This window comes from Pristiophorus japonicus, chromosome 3 (assembly GCF_044704955.1).
Source record: "Pristiophorus japonicus isolate sPriJap1 chromosome 3, sPriJap1.hap1, whole genome shotgun sequence".
In the NCBI taxonomy this organism is placed as follows: domain Eukaryota; kingdom Metazoa; phylum Chordata; class Chondrichthyes; family Pristiophoridae; genus Pristiophorus; species Pristiophorus japonicus.
In genome coordinates, this window is record NC_091979.1 from 236,985,034 (window position 1) to 237,011,368 (window position 26,335).

The 26,335-nt window shown below is 49.5% G+C and overlaps 1 protein-coding gene across 1 annotated transcript in view; it reads right to left on the reverse strand.

Annotated features, from left to right (window-relative positions):
• The window catches only part of LOC139255478 (zinc finger matrin-type protein 4), a 735,084-nt gene that overhangs the window by 678,894 nt on the left and 29,855 nt on the right, over nucleotides 1-26,335 (reverse strand). The window contains exon 3 of the mRNA XM_070873945.1: nucleotides 22,986-23,078. Within this exon, the coding sequence (XP_070730046.1) occupies nucleotides 22,986-23,078 (93 nt within the window). The remainder of the gene's footprint in view (nucleotides 1-22,985; nucleotides 23,079-26,335) is intronic.

The window sequence follows — 26,335 nt, forward strand, 5'->3', positions numbered from 1 at the left end:
ACTCAACATTCAGGGGTATTCAACATTCAGGAAGGATAGAATAAAAGGAAAAGGAGGTGGGGTAGCATTGTTGGTTAAAGAGGAGATTAATGCAATAGTTAGGAAAGACATTAGCTTGGATGATGTGGAATCTATATGGGTAGAGCTGCAGAACACCAAAGGGCAAAAAACGTTAGTAGGAGTTGTGTACAGACCTCCAAACAGTAATAGGGATGTTGGGGAGGGCATCAAACAGGAAATTAGGGGTGCGTGCAATAAAGGTGTAGCAGTTATAATGGGTGACTTTAATATGCACATAGATTGGGCTAGCCAAACTGGAAGCAATACGGTGGAGGAGGATTTCCTGGAGTGCATAAGGGATGGTTTTCTAGACCAATATGTTGAGGAACCAACTAGGGGGGAGGCCATCTTAGACTGGGTGTTGTGTAATGAGAGAGGATTAATTAGCAATCTCATTGTGCGAGGCCCCTTGGGGAAGAGTGACCATAATATGGTGGAATTCTGCATTAGGATGGAGAATGAAACAGTAAATTCAGAGACCATGGTCCAGAACTTAACGAAGGGTAACTTTGAAGGTATGAGGCGTGAATTGGCTAGGATAGATTGGCGAATGATACTTAGGGGGTTGACTGTGGATGGGCAATGGCAGACATTTAGAGACTGCATGGATGAATTACAACAATTGTACATTCCTGTCTGGCGTAAAAATAAAAAAGGGAAGGTGGCTCAACCGTGGCTATCTAGGGAAATCAGGGATAGTATTAAAGCCAAGGAAGTGGCATACAAATTGGCCAGAAATAGCAGCGAACCTGGGGACTGGGAGAAATTTAGAACTCAGCAGAGGAGGACAAAGGGTTTGATTAGGGCAGGGAAAATGGAGTACGAGAAGAAGCTTGCAGGGAACATTAAGGTGGATTGCAAAAGTTTCTATAGGTATGTAAAGAGAAAAAGGTTAGTAAAGACAAACGTAGGTCCCCTGCAGTCAGAATCAGGGGAAGTCATAACGGGGAACAAAGAAATGGCAGACCAATTGAACAAGTACTTTGGTTCGGTATTCACTAAGGAGGATACAAACAACCTTCCGGATATAAAAGGGGTCAGAGGGTCTAGTAAGGAGGGGGAACTGAAGGAAATCTTTGTTAGTCGGGAATTTGTGTTGGGGAAATTGATGGGATTGAAGGCCGATAAATCCCCAGGGCCTGATGGACTGCATCCCAGAGTACTTAAGGAGATGGCCTTGGAAATAGCGGATGCATTGACAGTCATTTTCTAACATTCCATTGACTCTGGATCAGTTCCTATCGAGTGGAGGGTAGCCAATGTAACCCCACTTTTTAAAAAAGGAGGGAGAGAGAAAACAGGGAATTATAGACCGGTCAGCCTGACCTCAGTAGTGGGTAAAATGATGGAATCAATTATTAAGGATGTCATAGCAGTGCATTTGGAAAATGGTGACATGATAGGTCCAAGTCAGCATGGATTTGTGAAAGGGAAATCATGCTTGACAAATCTTCTGGAATTTTTTGAGGATGTTTCCAGTAAAGTGGACAAAGGAGAACCAGTTGATGTGGTATATTTGGACTTTCAGAAGGCTTTCGACAAGGTCCCACACAAGAGATTAATGTGCAAAGTTAAAGCACATGGGATTGGGGGTAGTGTGCTGACGTGGATTGAGAACTGGTTGTCAGACAGGAAGCAAAGAGTAGGAGTAAACGGGTACTTTTCAGAATGGCAGGCAGTGACTAGTGGGGTGCCGCAAGGTTCTGTGCTGGGGCCCCAGCTGTTTACATTGTACATTAATGATTTAGACGAGGGGATTAAATGCAGTATCTCCAAATTTGCGGATGACACTAAGTTGGGTGGCAGTGTGAGCTGCGAGGAGGATGCTATGAGGCTGCAGAGTGACTTGGATAGGTTAGGTGAGTGGGCAAATGCATGGCAGATGAAGTATAATGTGGATAAATGTGAGGTTATCCACTTTGGTGGTAAAAACAGAGAGACAGACTATTATCTGAATGGTGACAGATTAGGAAAAGGGAAGGTGCAACGAGACCTGGGTGTCATGGTACATCAGTCATTGAAGGTTAGCATGCAGGTACAGCAGGCGGTTAAGAAAGCAAATGGCATGTTGGCCTTCATAGCGAGGGGTTTTGAGTACAGGGGCAGGGAGGTGTTACTACAGTTGTACAGGGCCTTGGTGAGGCCACACCTGGAGTATTGTGTACAGTTTTGGTCTCCTAACTTGAGGAAGGACATTCTTGCTATTGAGGGAGTGCAGCGAAGATTCACCAGACTGATTCTCGGGATGGCGGGACTGACCTATCAAGAAAGACTGGATCAACTGGGCTTGTATTCACTGGAGTTCAGAAGAATGAGAGGGGACCTCATAGAAACGTTTAAAATTCTGACGGGTTTGGACAGGTTGGATGCAGGAAGAATGTTCCCAATGTTGGGGAAGTCCAGAACCAGGGGTCACAGTCTAAGGATAAGGGGTAAGCCATTTAGGACCGAGATGAGGAGAAACTTCTTCACCCAGAGAGTGGTGAACCTGTGGAATTCTCTACCACAGAAAGTAGTTGAGGCCAATTCACTAAATATATTCAAAAGGGAGTTAGATGAAGTCCTTACTACTCGGGGGATCAAGGGTTATGGCGAGAAAGCAGGAAGGGGGTACTGAAGTTTCATGTTCAGCCATGAACTCATTGAATGGCGGTGCAGGCTAGAAGGGCTGAATGGCCTGCTCCTGCACCTATTTTCTATGTTTCTATGTTTCTATGTTTCTAACTTGCCATGAAAAAGAAGAGTTGCATTGGTGAAGCTGTAAAGTGACGTGCTACTTCGGTAAATATAGAAGCCATGCTGCACACAGCAATAGACAAATGATCAGATACTTTGTCTCTGGTGTCCTGGGAAGGTTCCTATTCTTCTTCAAATTGGATCTTTAACATCTGTATGAACACCGGAACAGGCAGATTGTGTCAAGTCTCAATCAAAGCGCCTGCAGCCCTGACTCTGTAGCACCATCCTAACGAGCTGTAGGGAGCTTATTATATGCTCAAGCCCTTGGAGTGGGGCTTGAACCAACCATGTTCTGACTTGAAGGCAAGAGAGCGACCAGCTGAGCCAACTTAACACCCAATGTTAACCAAGCTGCCACCACTCACTGTCTCGGGCAATGCACGGAGGCACTTGGTGCTGGCAGCAACAGTCAGCAGCTTCACAAGAGAGACCATGAAAAGCACAAAAGTATATAAAATCACACAGACTCACGCACAGGGGCACACACGCAGGGACACACACACACACACACACACACAGACACACACACACACAGGGACACACACACACACACACAGACACACACACACACAGGGACACACACAGGAACACACAGACACACACACACACACACACACGCAGGGACACACACACACACACACACACAGACACACAGACACACACAGGGACGCACACACATACAGACACACACACACACACACACAGACACACACAGGGACACACACACAGGGACACACATACAGGGACACACAGGGACACACACACAGGGACACACATACACAGGGACACACAGGGACACACACAGACACACACACACAGGGACACACACAGACACACACAGGGACATACACACATACAGACACACAGGGACACGCACGCAGGGACACGCACACAGGGACACACACACATACACAGACACATACAGGGACGCACACATATACAGACACACACACACACACACACACACACAGACACACACAGGGACACACACACAGCGACACACATACAGGGACACACAGGGACACACACACAGGGACACACAGGGCCATACACAGACATACACACAGCCACACACACATACAGGGACACACACACACACAGGGACACACACACAGGGACACACACACATACAGGGACACACAGACACACACAGACACACACACAGGGACACACACACACAGGGACACACACACACAGGGACACACGCAGACACACACAGGGACACACACACAGGGACACACACATACAGGGACACACAGGGACACACACAGACACACACAGGGACACACATACAGGGACACACAGGGGCACACACGCACATGCACAGGGGCGCGCATGCACAGGAGCACACATGCACACAGGGGCACGCACGCACACGGGCACGCGCACGCACACGGGTACACAGGCAAGCAAAGAGGCACACATGCACAAGGGCACATGCACATACACACACGCACACGGGCACACACACGCACACACGCACACAGGCAAGCAAAGGGGCACACACGCACAGGGGCACATGCGCACACACACACGCACACGGACACACACGCACACGAACATGGGCACACACACGCACACGCACAGGGGCACAGGGGAACACACGCATGGGGCACACACGCACAGGGACACATTCGCACAGGGGCACAGGGGCACACACGCATAGGGGCACACACATGCATACACGCACGGGGCGCACACGCACAGGGGCACACACACGCATACACGCACGGGGCGCACACGCACAGGGGCCCACACACGCACACACGCACAGGGGCACTCACGCACACACGGGGACACACACACACACAGAGGGGCACACCACACAGGGACGCACACAGAGGGGCACACACATGGGCACACACACACGGGCACACACAAAGGCACATGCACATGCACAGGGGCACGCACACGCACACGGGCACACACATGCACAGGGGCACACACACGCATGCACTCGTGTATACTTAAGCACGCAGACACACACATGGACACAGACATATGTACACAGATGCAGTCACATGGACATGCGCACATACAGACAAATGGATACACACATGTGCGTTCACACATATGCACACAGATACAGAACATGGACACATACAGACACAGGGACGTACGCACATGTGCGCGCACACATATGCACACAGGCACACACACAGGCACACACTTGTGCGCACACTTATGTACACACACGCAGACACGCGGACACACAGATACACTGATGCATGCATATGGACGCACAGATAAGCATGCACTCATACAAGCGTGCATGTGTGCGCACATATAATGTACATGCACACACACACAAACACGCCACACAATCGATTCACACTAGCCATCCTCTACCCCACAGACTACTGTCATGGTGGAGAATGCTCCATCAATGCTTTAACTGGAACGGACGTATAAGCAACGGGAACACGAATGTGTTTTTGCTCGGTGCAGTAATCCCCTCACAGGGGAGCAGGCCACAAATAGTCATCTCACAGAGTGCCCAACATCATTCCGATGTCAAATCATATTCCACTCATCTTGTCTCCAGGAGACTGCCCGACTTTCAAACGGAAGGCAGGGGACAGACGAGAGTCTCGAGGCCTTGAGTCCATAATCCTGGCACAACAGGAGCTCGGCTTTATTGGAACATCAAGGGCATCAGACGAAGACTTTGTATTAACTCAAATCATAAACAGAGTTCACGTGAAGCACTGCTGTGGAAAACTGAACTAAAAGCAGTGAGTTTTTTGAAAATGAGGATTAATTGAGCATGAAGGAGAGTGAGAAGGAGCTCATTTTGGGTTAACACATTTTCCCCCCGTTATGTCTTGAATAAAGAATCTGACCAGATACTGTACGCTCAAAGTAAGGTGTGACCATAGTCCTTTATTACAGATCTCCAGAGTCCCTCTCCAGCCTGTGAGGCCTCCTTATGTACAGATGATCCCAAGGGATTGTGGGATCCCTTGGGACTCCAGGGGATGAGCCCTTTGGTGGTATTTACAGGTTTACATACATAACAACACTCCCCATCAAAGTCAATAGTGTAATTATTTACAATGTGAGTCAATCTGGGGCCTCCCTTTCCCTGGTTGATCGTCTCAGTGCGAATGCTGGTTTTGGTGAGTCATTTGTTGGGCCCTCGCTGGGCTGCTGCACAGCTGGCCTTGCCGGTCTGCCTGCTGTGGTGAGTCTTGCTGGGCTGCTGCGGGTGATGGGTTCTGCTTCGTGGTCAACCGCTGGGTCGGTTGCCACTTGTGTGTGTGTTGGGGGGTCGATAAAGGTAGAGTCTATTGTGGGTTGTTCTGGATAGTTCGTGAATCTGTGTTTGGTTTGGTCCAAGTGTTTTCTGTAGGTGAGTCCATTTGAAAGTTTGACCAGAAACACCCTACTCCCCTCTTTGGCCACGACAGTGCCCAGAAGCCATTTGGGAACTTGTCCATAGCTCAACACAAATACAGGATCATTAATCTTGATTTTGCGTGACACAGTTGCGCGATCATGATATGTATTCTGTTGAAGCCGCCTGCTTTCTATCTGTTCATGTACATCAGGGTGGACTAACAAGAGCCTTGTCTTAAGTGCCCTTTCCATGAGCACTTCAGCCGGGGCAACCCCGGTGAGCGAGTGGAGTCTTGTGCGGTAACTAAGCAGGACTTGGGATAGGCGAGTCTGCAGTGAGCCTTCAGTTACCCTTTTCAAGCTCTGCTTGATTGTTTGCACTGCTCTCTCTGCCTGACCATTGGACACTGGTTTAAACGGGGCAGATGTGACATGTTTGATCCCATTGCGGGTCATGAACTCTTTGAACTGGTGAAGCACGGCCCATTGTCACTCACAAGGACATCAGGCAGGCCGTGCGTGGCAAACATGGCCCGCAGACTTTCAATGGTGGCAGCGGATGTGCTTGCCGACATTATCTCACATTCAATCCATTTGGAGTATGCATCTACAACCACAAGGAACATTTTTCCCAAGAATGGGCCTGCATAGCCGACATGGAACCTGAACAACGGTTTGGAGGGACAAGACCATAAACTTAGTGGCGCCTCCCTGGGTGCATTGCTTAACTGTGAACATGTGTTACATTTGTGCACAAAGGATTCTAAGTCTGCATCGATACTGGGCCATCACACGTGGGATCTGGCTATCACTATCATCATTACAATGCCTGGGTGGGTACTGTGGAGGTCATTAATAAAGGTGACCCTGCCCTTTTTTGGCACCACTACCCGATTACCCCATAGAAGGCAATCTGCCTGTATAGACATTTCATCTTTGTGCCGTTGGTACGGTTTTATTTCTTCCTGCATCTCTAACGGGACACTAGACCAACTCCCGTGGAACACACAGTTTTTTACTAAGGACAGTAAGGGGTCCTGGCTCGTCCAGGTTCTAATCTGTCGGGCGGTAACAGGTGATTGCTCACTCTCGAATGCTTCCATTACCATGACTAAATCTGCGGGCTGTGCCATCTCCACTCCCTGTGGTGAGCAATGGCAGCCTACTGAGAGCATCGGCACAGTTTTCTGTGCCTGGCCTGTGGCGGATGGCGTAGTTATATGCGGACGACGTGAGCGCCCATCTCTGGATGCGGGCCGATGCATTCGTATTTATCCCCTTACTTTCAGAAAAGAGGGATATCAGTGGCTTATGGTCAGTTTCCAATTCAAATTTGAGCCCAACAGATATTGATGCATTTTCTTTAACCCATAAACACACGCTAACACTTCTTTTTCGATCATGCTGTCGGCCCTCTCAGCCTTAGACAGACTTCTGGATGCATAAGCAACTGGTTGCAATTTCCCAGATTCATTAGCTTGTTGCAATACACACCCGACACCGTATGACGACGCATCACATGCTAGTGCCAAACGTTTACATGGATTGTACAACACAAGCAATTTGTTTGAGCATAACAGTTTCCTAGCTTTCTCAAAGGCATTTTCTTGGCTTTTACCCCATACCCATTCATCTCCCTTACGCAGTAAAGAGTGCAGTGGTTCTAACAGTGTGCTAAGATCCGATAAGAAATTACCAAAGGAGTTCAGATGTCCTAGGAACGACCGCAGCTCTGTCACGTTCTGTGGTCTCGGTGCATATCTTGATTACCTCTATCTTCAAATCGGTGGGCCTGATGCCATCCGCCGCGATTCTTCTCCCCAGGAACTCCACTTCAGGCGTCCAGAAAACGCCCTTCGAGCATTTTAGCCTGAGCCCCACATGATTAAACCGACCAAGAACCTCCTCCAGGTTCTGCAGGTACTCGATGGTGTCCCGACCTGTAACCAAGATGTCGTCCTAGAAGACCACGGTGCGCGGGACCGACTTCAGCAAGCTTTCCATGTTCCTCTGGAATATCGCCACGGCTGATCGAATCCCAAACAGGCATCTGTTGTAAATATTTGTGCGTGTTGATGCAAGTGAGGCCCTTTGATGCTTCTTCTAGCTCCTGCATTATGTAGGCCGAGGTCAAGTCCAGCTTCGTGAACGTTTTCCCTCCCGCCAGCATCACAAATAGGTCGTCTGCCTTTGGTAGTGGGTATTGATCCTGCAGGGAGAAACGATTGATAGTTACTTTGTAATCACCACAGATTCTGACGGTGCCGTCTTCCTTGAGGACTGAAACAATCGGATTGGCCCACTCATTGAATTCGATTGGCGAAATGATGCCCTCTCGTTGGAGCCGGTCCAGCTCGATCTCCACCCTCTCTCTCATCATGTACTGTACTGCTCTCGCCTTGTGATGGATGGGTTGCGCCCCCGGAATCAAGTGGATCTGCACTTTTGCTCCTTGGAACTTCCCGATGCCTGGTTTGAACAGCGAGGGGAACTTGTTTAGGACCTGGGAACATGAAGTGTCGTCGACAGACGAGAGCGCTCGGACATCGTCCCAATTCCAGCGTATCTTTCCCAGCCAGCTCCTGCCGAGCAGTGTGGGGCTATCGCCCGGTACCACCCAGAGTGGTAGCTTGTGCACCGCTCCATCATAGCAGACCTTTACGTACATTCTCGGTTTGGTACGAATGGGAGTCAGGACTGGCCTTGAGGCCTTGCTGCACCACAATTTATCAAAAGTCTTTTTGCTCATTATGGACTGGCTCGCGCCCGTGTCCAGCTCCATTGGGAATCCATTTAATTCAACCTTCAGCATTATTGGGGGAAACTTTGTGGTAACTGTGTGCACCCCATATACCTCTGCCTCCTCAGTCTGAGGCTCTGGTTCGTCATGATCCACTGTGGATCTGTCCTCCTCTGCAACATGGTGGTTTGCAGGATTAGCAGGGTTTGCAGCTCGCCTGCACATGCATTGGAGGTGTCCCGTTGTTCCACAGCCCTTACAAACATATCCTTTGAAGCGGCATGAATGGAAACGATCATCACCTCCGCAGCGCCAACAAGGTGTTAATGGCCTTGCATTCACCACCCTTGATGGTGAACTCTGAGACATCTGTGGACGTGCAGTTGCAGGCATCTAAGTCCTGCCCTGTATGTTACAATTCGGAAACAACATTACTTTATTCACAGTACTTGCAGCAGCACGCGTGTGCTAAGAGATTTGTTTGGTATTGTCACTGATGGTGATGAACGCCTGGGCTATCGCTATGGCTTTATTCAAGGTTGGGGTCTCTACAGTCAAAAGTTTGCGAAGTATTACTTCATGGCCAATGCCAAGTACAAAGAAGTCCCTGAGCATGTGCTCCAAGTGTCCTTCAAATTCGCAATATCCTGCAAGGCGCCTTAGCTTGGCAAAGTAGCTCACCACTTCCTGGCCTTCAGACCTCTTTTACGTGTAGAATCAGTATCTCGCCATCAGAATGCTTTCCTTTGGGTTTAAATGCTCCCGGACCAGTGTGCACAAATCATCATATGACTTCTCTGTGGGTTTTACTGGAGCGAGCAAATTTTTCATGAGGCCATACGTTGGTGCCTCGCAAACGCTGAGGAGGATCGCCCTTCGTTTGGCAGCGTTCGCTTCTCCTTCCAGCTCGTTGGCCACGAAATATTGGTCGAGTCGCTCCACAAAGGTTTTCCAATCATCTCCCTCCGAAAATGTCTCCAGGATGCCCACGGTTCTCTGCATTGTTGCGGTGGGGTTCATTATCTGTATCTCGTCGCCAGTTGTTATGTCTTGAATAAAGAGTCTGACCAGATACTGTACGCTAAAAGTAATGTGTGACTGTAGTCCTTTAATTACAGGTCTCCAGAGTCCCTCTCCAGCCTGTGAGGCCTCCTTATGTACAGGAGCTCCCAAGGGATTGTGGGACTCTTGGGACTCCAGGGGATGAGCCCTCTGGTGGTTAAACAAGGTATTTACAGGTTTACATACATAACATCCCCCGTTCCCCCCCTTCCCCCCTCCCCTTTGATCTCACTGTATGGTAGCACAGTGGCTATGAGACTGGACTGGTAATCCAGAGACCTGGACTAATGATCCAGTGAGTTCAAATCCCCCCCATGGCAGCTGGGAGAATTTAAATTCAGTTAATTAAATAAAGCTGGAATAAAAAGCTAGTGTCAGTTATGGTGATCATGAAACTACCAGATTGCCATAAAAACCCATCTGGTTCACTAATACCCTTTGGGGAAGAAAATATGCCGCTCTTCCCCGGTCTGGCCCTCCAGACCCACAGCCACTGCCCTCTGAAATGGCCCAGCGAGATACTCAGTTGTACCAAACCACTGCGACAAAGTCAGCACTTTGGGAGTACCTTCACCACACAGACTGCAGCGGTTCAAGGCGGCGGCTCACCACCACCTTCTCAAGGGGCGATTAGGGATGGGCAATAAATGCCGGCCTTGCCAGCAACGCCCACAATCCGTGAATGAATATATATATTTTTTTAAATCACTCCTCGTGTGCCCGTTTTATGAGACAAACGCGGCAAACTATTGTCCTGCGTCCCCAAAGGACGTTAGGACTCATTGAAAAACTGTTTGACCCAAACGTCTCTTGTGGCTGTCTAAAGCAGGCGTTATGTAAACGAGGGGCTGGCATCAGTTTTAGGGCCCCCTTGGAAAATTGAAGCATCTTGGGACGTTTGGTGCTGGTAATGTTTCTGCTGTTCCCATTTACACCTCCTCCAGACCCATCGTTTACATAAGAACATAAGAAATAGGAACAGGAGTCAGCCATTTGGCCCATTGAGCCTGCTCCACCATTCAATAAGATCATGGCTGATTTGATCATGGACTCAGCTCCACTTCCCTGCCCGCTCCCCATAACCCTTGACTCCCTTATCGCTCAAAAATCTGTCTATCTCCACCTTAAATATATTCAATGACCCAGCCTCCACAGCTCTCTGGGGCAGAGAATTCCACAGATTCATGACCCTCTGAGAGAAGAAATCCCTCCTCATTTCCATTTTAAATGGGTGACCCCCTTATTCTGAAACTATACCCCCTGGTTCTAGATTCCCCCACGAGGGGAAACATCCTCTCTGCATCTACCCTGTCGAGCCCCCTCAGAATCTTATACATTTCAATAAGATCACCTCTCATTCTTCTAAACTCCAATGAGTATAGGCCCAACCTGCTCAACCTTTCTTCATAAGACACCCCTTCATCTCAGGATTTGTTTCTTTACATGTCCCATTACCGTCTTCTTTTGCCGTGCACCATGCTCCCTTTTGTCATTTAATCTCTCCTGCCTCTCACCCTATCACAGACCTTCCTTTTTGTTCTTTGCTCCCTCCCCACTTTCCCTGCCCCCCGCACTTGCTTAAATAAACTGTTAACTCTATGGGCTAGAACCTCCACTTTTTTTGCATGCTTAATGGCCACTTTACCGCTGAAATGACGTAGAACGCCCATACAGCTCCCATTTTGGCACAAAATGGAAACTGACGGGCATTTTTAGAAAACTTATCGCCGAACGTTACTTTCCCCGTGTGGTTTAAGCCGGTGAAAAATATTACCACCTGCCCACTTTTTTTGGGTAGAATCATCAGAATGGGCGAAATCAACGTCCATAATATCGGCCAGCATTACTTTCCACACGGAAATAACGCCAAAATTCAATAATATCGCCCGCCCACTTTTTTTTGTCGGAAAGAGTACATTTGGTGAAACTAACGCCCAGGAGATTGCCCAGAGTCACTTTCCCCATCTCGCACACATCTCGCCCACAATATCGACCGCCTCAAAAAAACACCCACAAAAATTGTTCTGAATGAACGCCAGCAGTGTGGATGGCATTTTTAAAATCCAACTCTTACGTGAGGTGAAATCTGAATGATTTGCCTGAAAGAGCGTTGATGTGAGTGACAACGCTGATACACTGCTGTGTGTGTGCAGCTCAAACAGCAATGGTGCCCATCACCTTGGTGCCAGTTAAAGTTTACTTTGATTGATGTTAAGTTGTATTTAACCCTTTCATGCTAAGGAATCAACAGTGTGTAATGATGCAGCTTTCTGAGGCAATGCGCAACAAGGTTATGTTCAATAACAAAAGTTTAATACCAATATTGGTCTGAAATCATAAGTATCACAGCCAATAACACCCAACCCCCGTCCACACCCCACTTTTTCCACCATTGACAGCAATCACATGTTCAACATGTCCAGCAACACAGAATACAAAGGGAAAGCAGGAGCGTGGTCCCCAGCCCCCATACATTGCAACAGATGGAGATATAACACAGCCATCACCTGCGCACATGCACCTCACTTTCCTTCTCCCTCCCCTTCTTCTCCCCACCTCTACCCCTTCCCCTCCTCGCTCCACGGTACCTGGCCGAGGAACTCCTCAGGCGGTGCCTCATTGGAGGGGGGTGGGGGGATGAAGGCCGATGCGGTCGATGCACGGGTACGGGAGCGGGGGGTGCCGAGGGGGCAACGTTCTCTGATGCAGAAGCAGGATCTTGGTCCTTGCTCTCATCTGTCGTTTGCAATGGTGGTGCGGAACCTAGGGGTGGAGTGCCGTGCTCGGGGATCACTGGGAGGCCTGTGGCAGCAGTGTTCCTGGCTATCACATCCAGGGCCTCCGCCATCCATGGAATGTACTCGGTCATTGTGGCCAGCTGTCGGGATATGCCCCCCAAAGCTTCGATGAGCTGGTCACCAATATCTACAGTCGTCCCGGACAACTGTACCATCTCTCCGCTGCCATGTGGCGCTCGTGGAACAGACCTGCCACGTCCACGAGACCTCGCGGGGTCGGCGCCCTCCTGGGGATAAATGGGGTGCCCTGTGGCGAGGTGGTTGGGGCCGGTACCTCCAGAGTAGAGGCGGGAATGGTCAGAGGACCACTAGATGGCCTTGGGGTGGAATGGCTTCTGGAGCGTGGCGGTACAGGTTCCTCGAAATCCGCGCTCTCATCCGTGGAGAACAGACCCAGCGGACTGACGGGCGAGAATCGGAGCTCCTCAGCACCAGATGTAGTAGGATCGTCCGTCGACTCCTGCCCCGCGCCCCCACCTTCTGGCCTCTGTGGTCTTGCCTTGGGACGCGCTGCTGGTTGAGCTGCAAAACACAAATGAGGTTATTAGATGAGAAGTGGGTGCTAGGGTCACAAGGTGAGTCCAGCGCTACACACGGTATATACACGACAAAAGCACCATCGCTCTCAAAATCATCGCAGACATCACATTTCATGACCATCAACACATTTGCATTCCAATGATTTTCATTAGGCCATCATTATTTATATGACAATTTTAGAAATCAACTATCATATTTGATTGTTTGGATATGAGCGGGTGTGGCATCTATTGACTTTACATTACACAATGGTGTAAGTTTTACTCACGTGGCATCACTTCAGGGTCTGCAGATGCGTCCGTGGCTGTCCGGGGGTGCTTCCCCATGAGTGCGAGCACACGTTCCTCCATGTCAGTGATGTCGCTGGGGATTGGTGGCCCCCCACCCGTTTGCTTCTGCACGGACCTCATCGTCGATAGCTTTTTCTGTAAAAGGTGACAGGACGACATGGCATGAGATCATTGCATGATGTCACTGTTAGGTGCTGTCACAGAGACTGATACAACACATAACCGACAGATATAATCATGATTATTATGAAAATGATCCTTCTTTACCTAAAGACGTGCACCGTGACCGCAGGCTTTGAGTAAAAGTGAAAGATTTCATATCTGATGATAGTCACTCATGACTGTTACAAATTAAATTATATAAATACATAAGTACATGTAAATCAATGTAATACTTACTCTTGCGGATCCCACAAGGTCGTTCCATCGTTTGGGGCATTGGTTGCCCTCATGCACTTCATTGGTCGCCGACAAGACCACCTCTGCTATTCGGTCCATATCCTCTGGTAGGCCTTTGGGGTGGGCTTCCCACGCCCTTCCTGTGTCAAATCACTCCAGCATAACTCGACCTCCTGCAGGAGGGAGGCATTTGCCTCGTCCGAGAATCTACTGGCTCTTTTGCACCAATGTGCTCCTCTCCCACCTCACTGCTCTCTCCAGCATCAGTCTCTACAACGTGCTGTGATGCCTCCTCCTCTCTCTCCATTATAGGCCAAACTCGGTCAAATATGTGACTGGTAACACCTACTTTTTGCTTGCCTACTTGCTGTGAAGCTCTAAAGTCTCCCTCCTTCCTCCCAAAGCAGCCACACCACACCCAGACAAGCCTTCAGTCCCTCTGAGCTCCCTCTGTCTCCTCTTTTGCACCCTTGACCTCCAGAATCGCGGGAATCGAGCGTTGCCATGCCGTTGCTAAGGACGGCCACAATTTACGGCAGAAGGTGAAAAAAATTTATCGCTACCACCCATTTGATATCGCTCGCGGTAACGGCCATTTTCAAAAATGGAAGCTAGGTGTTTTGAGAATGGGCGAGAAGCCGGCGATCTGAAACGCCAGAAATAACGCCCATTATTGGGCGATTAGCACAAAAGTGGAGGTTCTAGCCCTCTAACTTTTACCAGTTCTGACAAAAGGTTATAGCTCTGAAACGTTACCTCTGTTTCTCTCTCTCCACAGACACTGCTTCACCTGCTGAGTGTTTCCAGCATTTTCTGTTTTTATAGAAACGGCCTGATGTGGGAGGAAAGGGGAGAGCCAGGGGCAGAATTCCACACTTTCCCTCCCAAAATACAAGAGCAGGGGAGGTTATGCTTGAACTGTATGAAACACTGGTTAGGCTACAGCTGGAGTACTGCATGCAGTTCTGGTCACCGCATTACAGGAAGGACAAGATTGCACTTGAGAGGGTAGAGAGGAGATTTACGAGGATGTTGCCTGGAGTGGAGAATTTTAGCTATGAGGACAGATTGGATAGGCTGGGGCTGTTTTCCTTGGAACAAAGGAGGCTGAGGGGAGACTTTGTTGTATAACATTATGAGTGGACTAGATATATTGGATAGAAAGGACCTATTTCCCTTAGCAGAGGGGTCAACAACCAGGGGCCATAAATTTAAAGTAACTGGTAGAAGGTTTAGAGGGGATTTGAGGGGAAATTTCTTCACGCAGAGGGTTGTGGGGTTCTGGAACTCACTGCCTGAAAGGGCGGTAGAGGCAGAAAACCTCACCACATTTAAAAAGTACTTGGATGTGCACTTGAAGTGCCGTAACCTACAGGGTTACGGTCCGAAAACTAGAAAGTGGGATTAGGCTGGATAGCTGTTTGTCAGCCAACGCGGACACAATGGGTCGAAATGGCCTCCTTCTGTGCTGTACACTTGTATGATTCTATGAAAAACCCTTAAGTGTAATGTATTTGCTTCAAGGACTCTTTGCTTAAGAAATCATAGCAACACATTGCTATTAAGAACCCAACTGGCTGGGATTTTATTGAGTCTTGTGAAAAGCATGTGAGTGACTGGTGAAGCCACTAACAACTTAACAGCTCTAAAATTATTTTTAAAGTAACTTTAAATCAAGTGCCCCTTTTGTAAGGGCACCAAAAAAAACACGCTTTGAGACGTCCGGTGGTCATGAAAGGCGCTATATAAATCCAAGTCTTTCTTTCTTTATATTTAACATTTTAAACCTCGGCCAGATCACCCGTCAATCTGCTAAATTCAAGAGAATACAGGTACAACGTCGCAAATCAGGCTGTCCGAAAACCGGATATTTTTTGAGAAAATCCCATTTAATAATCAGTAAAATAAAATTTCGAATTATTGTCCAAAGACCAGCAGGCAGGACTCGTTATCGGCTTCGCCGGTATGTTTTAAATGACGTGCGATCGGTCAGAGCCTCGCCTGAATGACCCTCGACCCGGCCTGACCCACGCTACCATTAGCATTTTGTCTGTCTCGGAAGCATACGTACGCTCTTGAGTTTCCTGTCCGAAATCCGGAAAAAATTCGAAAAAAGCGACACGGTCTCGGACCCGAGGTTGGTGGATTTGAGACGTTGTTTTTCTGTTTGTATCTTAAAGGAATGAATGTGATGACAGTGGATTCCTGGAGACACTTTATACAGGACGGTGATCACGATGGCGTCATGAGCCTAGCAATGAGGCCGTGCCCTACAATCCTGCCTTTTTACAGATGTTATGCAGAAGCAGGTCCTTTGTCAATCACAGGCTATACTATCATAGAATCATAGAATGAGACTGTTATGTATGTAGCCATATATAGTTGTCACCAGAGGCCGTGACTGCAGGAGTCCTATGGGTCACCCACACCTCGTGCTGTGCTGGTATAAAAGGCTTGCTACCTTGTTGTTTAGGCACTCTGGAGTTAGAATAAAGAGACCCCAAGGTCATACTAGTTTCAGCTTTCAGTACTCGGCCTCGCGAGATTATTTCATACACAATAACTGGCGACGAGTAAAGAAATACAAACTTTCATGCGACCATGGCCGCCTTTGGTATTTTAGAACGATTTGTTGAAGGGGAAGATTGGGAAGATTTTGTTGATCGCCTCGACCAGTACTTCGTGGCCAACGGACTGGATGGAGCCGACAACTCCGTTAAATGCAGGGCTGTCCTCCTCATCATTTGTGGGTCCAAAATATACGGACTCATCAAGAATCTCCTCTCCCCAATGAAACCATCACAGAAGGATTACACCGTGCTGTGCACACTGGTCCGCTACCACTTAAAACCGAAGGAGAGCATCCTCATCGCTTTTATACGCACCATCGCGCTGTGGGCCAGGATGTGACGGGATTTGTCGCCGACCTGAGACGTCTTGCTGGGCCTTGCGAATTAGGAGCTGCATTGGGGGAAATGCTGCGGGACTTTTTCAAGCTGGGAATCAGCCACGAGGTCATTCTTCGCAAGCTGCTGGCTGCCGAAAACCTAGACCTGAGCAGAGCCATCACAATCGCCCACGGACGATAACACTAAAGTGATCTCTTCTCAACATCGAGGCTCAACGGGACTGGCAAGTACTGTACACAAACTAACATCGCCAGCAGGCAGAACTGCTCATGGCTGGGCCAAGTTGCCTGCTGCTACAAGACCTGGAGTGACTCAGAGTCCATCACGTGGCAGAGGATGATCGATCCGGCGTGGATCACACAGAACAGGCAACTCAACCCAAGGAAGAAGTGCATGGGGTGAATGCGGACCTTGTTGGTGCTGCGGGGGCCTATCAATACCGATTCAAGCACTATGTGTGCAAAGGCTGTGCAACAATGGGGCACCTCCAGCAAATGTGCAGATGTGCTGTGACACACCACGTGGCAGAGGATGATCGATCCGAAGTGGATCACGCAGAACAGGCACCTCAACCCGAGGAAGAAGTGCATGGGGTGCACACCTTCACCACTAAGAGCCCTTCTATCATGCTGGAAGTAAAGCTAAATGGAGTTCCAGTATCTATGGAGTTAGACACGGGTGCGAGTCAGTCAATAATGAGCCAGAAGACTTTCGAAAAATTGTGGGTCAACAAGGCACGGAGGCCTAAACTGAGCCCTGTTAATGCAAAACTTTGCACCTACACCAAGGAACTCATTCCAGTCATTGGAAGTGCGGCTGTGAAGGTGCCGGACGACAAAGCTGTGCATGATTTATCCTTATGGATTGTTCCAGGCAATGGCCCAATGCTGTTTGGCAGAAGTTAGCTCCAAAAAAATCAGATGGAACTGGGATGACATCAAAACCTTGTCATCAGTGGATGACGCCTCGTGTGCTCAGGTCTTGAGCAAGTTCCCCTCGCTATTTGAACCAGGCATCGGCAACTTCACGGGAGCCAAGGTGCAAATCCACCTAGTCCCTGATGCACAGCCTGCCCATCACAAGGCTCGGGCAGTCCCTTATATGATGAGGGAGAGTCGAGATCGAGTTGGACCGACTTCAACGTAAAGGAATCATTTCGCCTGTCGAGTTCAATGAATGGGCCAGTCCCATCGTCCTGGTTTTGAAAAGCGACATCATGGGCCGAATTTGCGGGGACTACAAGGTGACAATTAACCAAGTCTTGCTACAGGACCAATACCCACTACCGAAGGCAGACGACCTATTTGCAACGCTGGCGGGTGTGAAGTCATTTTCCAAGTTGGACCTGACCTCTGCCTACATGACTCAAGAGCTGGCTGAATTCTCGAAAAAGTTGACGTGCATTAACACGCACAAGGGACTGTTTATTTACCACCGATGCCCCTTTGGGATTCGTTCGGCTACTGCAATATTCCAGAGGAACATGAAGAGCTTGCTAAAATCCATCCCAAGGACTGTCGTGTTCCAAGACGACATCTTGATCACCGGTCGTGACACCACAGAATACCTACACAACCTGGAAGAAGTCCTGCGTCGCCTGAACAGAGTGGGACTCAGGCTGAAATGCTCCAAGTGTGTTTTCCTGGTGCTAGAAGTTGAATTTTTGGGGAGGAAGATCGTAGCTGATGGCAGCAGACCCACGGACTCCAAGACGGAGGCCATCAAGAATGCACCTAGACCCCAAAATGTGACGGAGCTGCGTTCATTCCTGGGACTCCTCAATTACTTTGGTAGCTTTCTACCTGGGTTGAGCACGTTGTTAGAACCTTTGCACATGTTGCTACGTCAGGGTAATGACTGGGTTTGGGATAAATCTCAAGAGACAGCCTTCGAGAAGGCTAGGAACCTGTTATGCTGTAATAAGTTACTTGTACTATATGACCCATGCAAACGATTAGTGCTAGCTTGTGATGCCTCATCGTACGGGATCGGTTGTGTGCTACAGCAAGCCAATGTATCGGGGAAGCTCTACCCGGTTACATATGCGTCCAGGAGCCTTTCCAAGGCTGCAAGAGCCTATAGTATGGTTGAAAAAGAGGCCTTAGCGTGTGTTTATGCAGTTAAGAAAATGCACCAGTACCTATTCGGCCTGCGATTTGAGCTCGAAACTGACCACAAGCCACTCATTTCACTGTTCTCTGAAAGCAAAGGTATAAACACCAATGCTTCAGCCTGCATCCAAAGATGGGCACTGACACTATCTGCGTATGACTATGTTATTCGCCACAGACCAGGCACCGACAACTGTGCTAATGCAGTCAGCCGGCTTCCACTACCCAACACCGGGGTTGGAATGGAACAGCCTGCAGACTTGGTAATGGTCATGGAGGCTTTTGAGAGCAAGGGGTCACCCATCATGGCTCGCCAGATCAAAATCTGGACCAGCCAGGACCCGGTGCTATCTCAAGTAAAGAGTTGTGTCCTAAGCGGGAACTGGTCAGGCATTGACGGGTAAATGCAGGACGAATTTAATCCTTTACACCGCCGCAAAGATGAAATGTCTATTCAGTCTGACTGCTTATTATGGGGTAATTGCGTGTTTTGCCAAAAAAAGACGGAGACCTTTATACGCGACCTCCATAGGACACACCCAGGCATAGTCATGATGAAGGCCATTGCCAGATCGGATGTGTGGTGGCCCGGCATCGACTCAGATCTTGAATCATGCGTGCACCAATGCTATAGTTGCTCACAACTGAGCAACGCGCCCAGGGAGGCTCCCCTGAGCCTGTAGTCATGGCCCTCCAAACCATGGTTCAGGATTCATGTGGATTATGCCGGTCCTTTCCTCAGGAAAATGTTTCTCATAATTGTGAATGCCTACTCTAAATGGATTGAATGTGTGATAATGTCATCCAGCACGTTCACAGCCACCATTGAAAACCTCAGGGCAATGTTTGCCACTCATGGCCTGCCCGACGTCCTCGTCAGTGACAATGGACCCTGTTTCACTAGCTCCGAGTTCAGCGAGTTCATGACCCGCAACGGCTTCAAGCATGTCAGGTCTGCTCCTTTCAAGCCCGCCCAACGGCCAAGCGGAGCGGGCAGTCCAAACAATTAAGAGCCTGAAGCGAGTGATGGATTGTCTCGCGTTCTGGTCGTTTATCGGACACGACCCTACTCACTCACAGGGGTCCCACCCGCCGAACTCCTTAAGAGGGCCCTCAAGACAAGGCTCTCCCTAGTTCACCCAGACCCCAGTGAGTATGTGGAAATCCAGCGCCAAAGGCAGAGCATGTATCATGACCGCGCGATTGTGATATTGATGTGACTGATCCGGTGTTTGTGCTCAGCTATGGTCCAGGTTCTAAGTGGGTTGCTGGCACTGTTTTGGTCAAGAAGGGTAGTAGGGTGTTTGTAGACAAATTGACAAAGGGCCAAATGTGCAGAAAATATATTGATCAGACCAGGTTGCGTTTCACCGACAACCAGGAACAAATGGAAGAAGACATCAACATTGACGACCCACCACAACACACACAACCAGCAATCGACCCTGCTGCCAACCATGAAGAAGAACTGATCCCCCGGGACAGTCCGGCCAGACCCACTGCACCGCAGTGCAGCGATGCGCTGACCGGCTCACCCACACCCAGCTTTGAACTGAGACGATCAACCCAGGAGCGAAGGGTCCCCGACCATCTCAACCTGTAAATAGTTCTATCAAAGACTTTGGAGGGAGTGATGTTATGTATGTAGTTATATATTGTTGCCACCAGAGGGTGTGACTGCAGGAGTCCTAAGGGTCACCCACACCTCGTGCTGTGCTGGTATAAAAGGCTTGCTACCTTGTTGTTTGGGCACGCTGGAGTTAGAATAAAGAGACCAAGGTCATACTAGTTTCAGCTTACAGTACTCGGCCTCGTGAGATTATTTCATACACAATAGAGACAGCACAGAAGGAGACCATCCGGCCCATCATGCCGGTGCCGGCTCTTTGTTGAGCTATCCAATTAGTCCCACTCCCAGCTCTTTCCCCATAGCCCTGTACATAATTTGACGATGGTTTGGAGTTCAGCCTCTGAGTGTGCGCAGATGCAAACGTCGTCCGCGTACTGTAGCTTGATGACAGAGGATGGGACGACCTTGGATCTGGCCTGGAGACAACGAAGGTTGAACAGCTTCCCATTGGTTCTATAGTTTAGTTCCACTCCAGCGGGGAGCTTGTTGAGAGTGAGGTGGAACATTACAGCGGGGAAGATCAAGTAGAGGGTTGGCGCAATGATGCAGCCCTGCTTGACCCCAGTCCGGACGTGGATTGGGTCTGTGGTGGATCCGTTGGTCAGGATCATGGCTTGCATATCATCGTGGAGCAGATGGAGACTATCTATATGGCTCAGAGACGTGGACCATATACAGTAGACACCTCAAATCACTGGAGAAGTACCGCCAATGCTGTCTCCGCAAGATCCTGCAAACACACTGGGAGGACAGACACACCAACATCAGCGTTCTCGCTCAGGCCAACATCCCCAGCATCGAAGCATTGATCACATTCGACCATCTCCGTTGGATGGGCCTTGTCGTCCGCATGCCCGACATGAGACTCCCAAAGCAAGTGCTCTACTCGGAAATCCTACATGACAAGCGAGCCCCAGGTGGGCAGAGGAAACGTTTCAAGGACACCCTCAAAGCCTCCCTGGTAAAGTGCAACATCCCCACCAACACCTGGGACTCCCTAGCCCAAGACCGCCCTAAGTGGAGGAAGTGCATCTGGGAGGGCACTGAGCACCTCGAGTCTCGTCGCCGAGAGCATGCAGAAAACAAGTGCAGCGGAAAGAGCGTACAGCAAACCTGTCCTACCCACCCTTTCCCTCAACGACTATCTGTTCCACCTGTGACAGAGACTGTAATTCCCGTATTGGACTGTACAGTCACCTGCGAACTCACTTCTAGAGTGGAAGCAAGTCTTCCTTGATTTCGAGGGATTGCCTATGATGATGTGCATAATTTCCCTTCAAGAATTTATCTACACGAGGAAAACATTTTACGAAGCGAGTTGTGATGATCTGGAATGCCCTTCCAGAAAGTGAATAGACTTAAAAGTAATTGGTCGGAGGTTTAGAGGGGATTTGAGGGAAAATTTCTTCACCCAGAGGGTGGTGGGAGTCTGGAACTCACTGCCTGAAAGGATGGTAGAGGCAGAAACCCTCACCGCATTTAAAAAGTACTTGGATGTGCACTTGAAGTGCCGTAACCTACAGGGCTACGGACCAAGAGCTGGAAAGTGGGATTAGGCTGGGTAGCTCTTGGTTGGCCGGCGCGGACACAATGGGCCGAATGGCCTCCTTCCGTGCTGTAAATTTCTATGATTCTATGATAGTTTCATGGTCACCATCATCATCATTGCTGGTTCCTCGAAACGAGGATGACTTACTTCCACGCCAAAAAAGGATGAGTTCACAGGTGTTTCAATGAAGGACCTGAATTACATCCTGAAGGGTGGAAGATGCCTGTGCGTGGATTTTTTTAACGTGTGGTGGCCGTTGCACACCAGCCCCCACAGTCACCATGAAGACGAGCTGAGACTGGCTTTTCGTTCCAGATTTATTTCATTGAATCTAAATTCCCCAGCTGCTGTGGTGAGATTTGAACTCCCGCCTCTGTATAATTTATCACTGGATCAATAGCCAGCGTATCCAATACGCACTGTGGGCTGTGAGCTGAACAGGACCCACTGCATTTCCTCACTGTGTGGGATCTGAGCAATACCTTACACAGCAATAATCCAATTCTGTCTGCGCTTGGTTAGTACAACAAATTCCAAAGGAGGTAAGGGGGCAGAGAAAAACCCAAGTGCAGCATATTTCTGCCAACAGAAAATTATTGAAGTCTTGCAAAAAATATGTGTGTGTAGCAAAATGCCGACTCAGACCTCACGTGATTAATAAAACCACAAAGTCAGGACATATCCCGAACTGACCGCGCGCTTTGGTTTGTTCACCGGGGGGGCGGGGGGGGGGGGGGTGATTGGTTTAATGAAGAAACACCTTCATTGCTCCGCGGCACAATCGGTCGAGCTCGGCATCAGGAGCGGGGGGTTACTTACCGGGTTGTCGGGCCGCAGCTTTTTGGAAGGTGGCCCTCCGTCCTCGGGGTGAAGCATGTAGTACAGGCGCACCTTGTTGGCATGCTTCTTGCTCTGAGGAAATAAAACAGGCAGACGGCTTTTAGAGTCCGAGTGGGCGATGCGTACGGCCGCCTGTCACGGTCAAAAGCATAAAGAATCAGTTCATTGAATAAAGAAGGCCATTAACCCTGCCCCTTCCACTGACGGTGCAATCTGTCCCGCGCAGTGCTCTTGTGCCGGCCGGTGGCTCAGCGGCGGCTCGCACACATGTTAGCGTCACCTTTATTACGACCTGTGGAGAGGTCGATCTTTCTCCTTCCTAAACAGCGTCAGCCGTGGCTCAGCGTACAACACACTCGCCTCTGAGTCCCACTCCAGAGACTTGAGCACAAAAATCCAGGTCTGACACTTGGGGCAGTACTGAGGGAGCACCGCACTGTCGGAGGGGCAGTGCTGAGGGAGCCCCGCACTGTCGGAGGGGCAGTGCTGAGGGAGCCCCGCACAGTCGGAGGGGCAGTGCTGAGGGAGCCCCGCACAGTCGGAGGGGCAGTGCTGAGGGAGCCCCGCACTGTCGGAGGGGCAGTGCTGAGGGAGCCCCGCACTGTCGGAGGGGCAGTGCTGAGGGAGCCCCGCACTGTCGGAGATGCCTTCTTTCAGATGAGATGTTAAACAGAGGTCTGCCCTGTCAGGTGGACGTAAAAGTTCCAGCGGCACTATTTCAAAGAAGAGCAGGGGAGTTCTCCCCGGTGTCCTGGGGCCAATATTTATCCCTCAACTAACATCACTAGAAAACAGATTATCTGGCCATTATCTCATTGCTGTTTGTGGGAGCTTGCTGTGCGTAATTTGGCTGCCGCGTTTCCCACATTACAAGTGACAGTACTTCACTTAGTATCCTGAGCCCCACTCCCCCCAGGATCCTGAGCTTCCCCCCGATTCCTGACAGCCCCCTCGGTTTCCGACCACCGATTGTTCCCAACGCACCATCCGGTCCCGGCAATACGCTGGAGTGCCTGGGCCCCAGGCCCCATCCTGGGTGTAATATAGCTGCTTTGCTTAAGAATTCATAGCAACACATTTCTAGTAAGAACTAATTAGTTTATTCGCATAAGGTTTAACAATCACACTACACATTACCAGTTCATCCACCGGGCTCACAACCACCTGCCTCATTGTGGATCCCCCGAACCCAACTGGCTGGGGTTTTATTGAATCTTGCGCACATCACGTGACGAGCTAAGCCACTCACAATGCAACAGCTCTACCAGCCTGTGGGCATCCTCACAGGTGCATACATTACACCGGAAGACTCCAGGATATTTCGGGAGGCTGCGCAACCCCGAATCGCCATCAAAGGGGACAAAGGAAATAGCCTTTGCCGAGTGACTGCCACCTATTGGTCATGCGGCAGTATTACAGCAGAGCGGAGGGAATCGATCAATAAACCACAAGAGCCGCATTATTCACACATGTAATTGCTGTGAAGAAAGTAATTACCTCTGAAGCTCAGGTCTATTTGAACACCGCTGCGTGTGTGAAGCCTTTCCCTCCAAGTTTGTTTCTATAGCGCCAGCCCCTCCCACCCCCTCCTAACGAGTCCTCCGATAATCTCGATGCTTCCCTCTCTGCCCAGTGTCCACCCTCTTGAAATCTCCTCCTGTTCCCCCGTCTCCTGAAGCCGCGGGGTCTGACTGGGACTGGGCTTCCGTGTCCCCTCCCAACACTTCACCCAGAGTTGGCACTCTTCGTGCGCAAGTAGGCTGTTCAACCGTGGGTGGGTTGTTGGGGGCGGGGGGGGGAGGTGCAGGGGGAAGGGAGAACGATGCCACCAATCCCATTACTTGTCCCACCCAAATGGGAACAGTCCGATAAGTTGTCACCGAGTGGTGGCCGTGAGCAGGAAACCCAGCTGATTTTTTTTGTTTCCACTTTCAAACCCAAGGACACTCAGGTAATTGTCAGCCGTGGCTCAGTGGGCAGCACACTCGCTTCTGAGTCAGAAGGTTGTGTGTTCATGTCCCACTCCAGGGACTTGAGCACGTAAATCCAGGCTGACACTCCAGTGCAGTGCTGAGGGAACGCTGCACTGTCGGAGGCGTCGTCTGCAATGTACGCGCCTGTGAGCATGATCAAAGGTTTGTAGCGTTGATGCTCCACAGGTACGCCCACGGCCTTCTGCAAGAGGTGGTCGCCGGAGGGACTGGAGTGCATCATCACCCCCTGCAACCAGATTTTAATTTGAACCACGTAACGTCTAAAGTTTAATTTGTTTAAGTTTGTCGGTTTTAGTGCCTCCGTCCCCTTTAATCAGGGGGCACTTGATTTAACGATTTAATTGTTTTACAGATACAACAAAATAGTTGTAGAATTGCTGCATTGTAAGTGGCTGAGCCAGTCATGTGATGTTCACAGGACTCAATATAACCCCAGCCAGTTGGGTCTAGGTCATCCACAATGAGGTATGCAGTTGTGAGCCTAGTAAATGAACTGGTAATGTGTAGTGTGATTGTTAAACCTTTGTTAATAAACCAACTAGTTTTTAATAACAATGTGTTGTTATGAATTCTTAAGCAAAGAGCCCAGGAAGCAAATACATTACACCATGTCTTGCGGATGAGACGTTAAACCGAGGTTCCGTCTGCTCTCTCAGGTGGACATAAAAGTTCACATAATTCAATTTTGAAGAACAGGGGAGTTCTCCCCGGTGTCCTGAGGCCAATATTAATCCCTCAACCAACATCACTACAAAAAAAATTAACTGCCATTTTTTTCATTGCTGTTTGTGGGAGCTTGCAGTGTGCAAATTGTCGGTCGTGTTTCCGACATTACAACAGTGACTACACTTGAAAAAGTAAAGTGCTGTGAGACGTCCTGATGTTATGAAAGGTGCCACATAAATGTAATTTCTTTCTTTCTGTTCTGCCCCACCTGGGTTCAGCTAATTCAGCGCAAAGTGGAGACGGACTAAATCTTCCCATCTCTATATCTCAATATTGCTTATCCACTTGGCCCTTGACAACACGTAGCCAAAGGAAGGCTCCTCCCTCTTTGGCTTTCGGGGGGGGCTGCTGGTTGGGGGGGTCAGCCAGAGAGCAGCCATTTTTCTGTGGGAGCTTCTGTCCAAATGAGGTAGTGAATTGTAACTCCACAACGTCGCCCGTCTCTGCCCCTGCCTCAGCTCATCCGCTGCTGAAGCCCTCATCCGTGCCTTTGTTACCTCTAGACTTGACTACACCAACGCACTCCTGGCTGGCCTCCCACATTCTACCCAACATAAACGAGAGGTGATCCAAAATTCGGCTGCCCCGTGTCCTAACTCGCACCAAGTC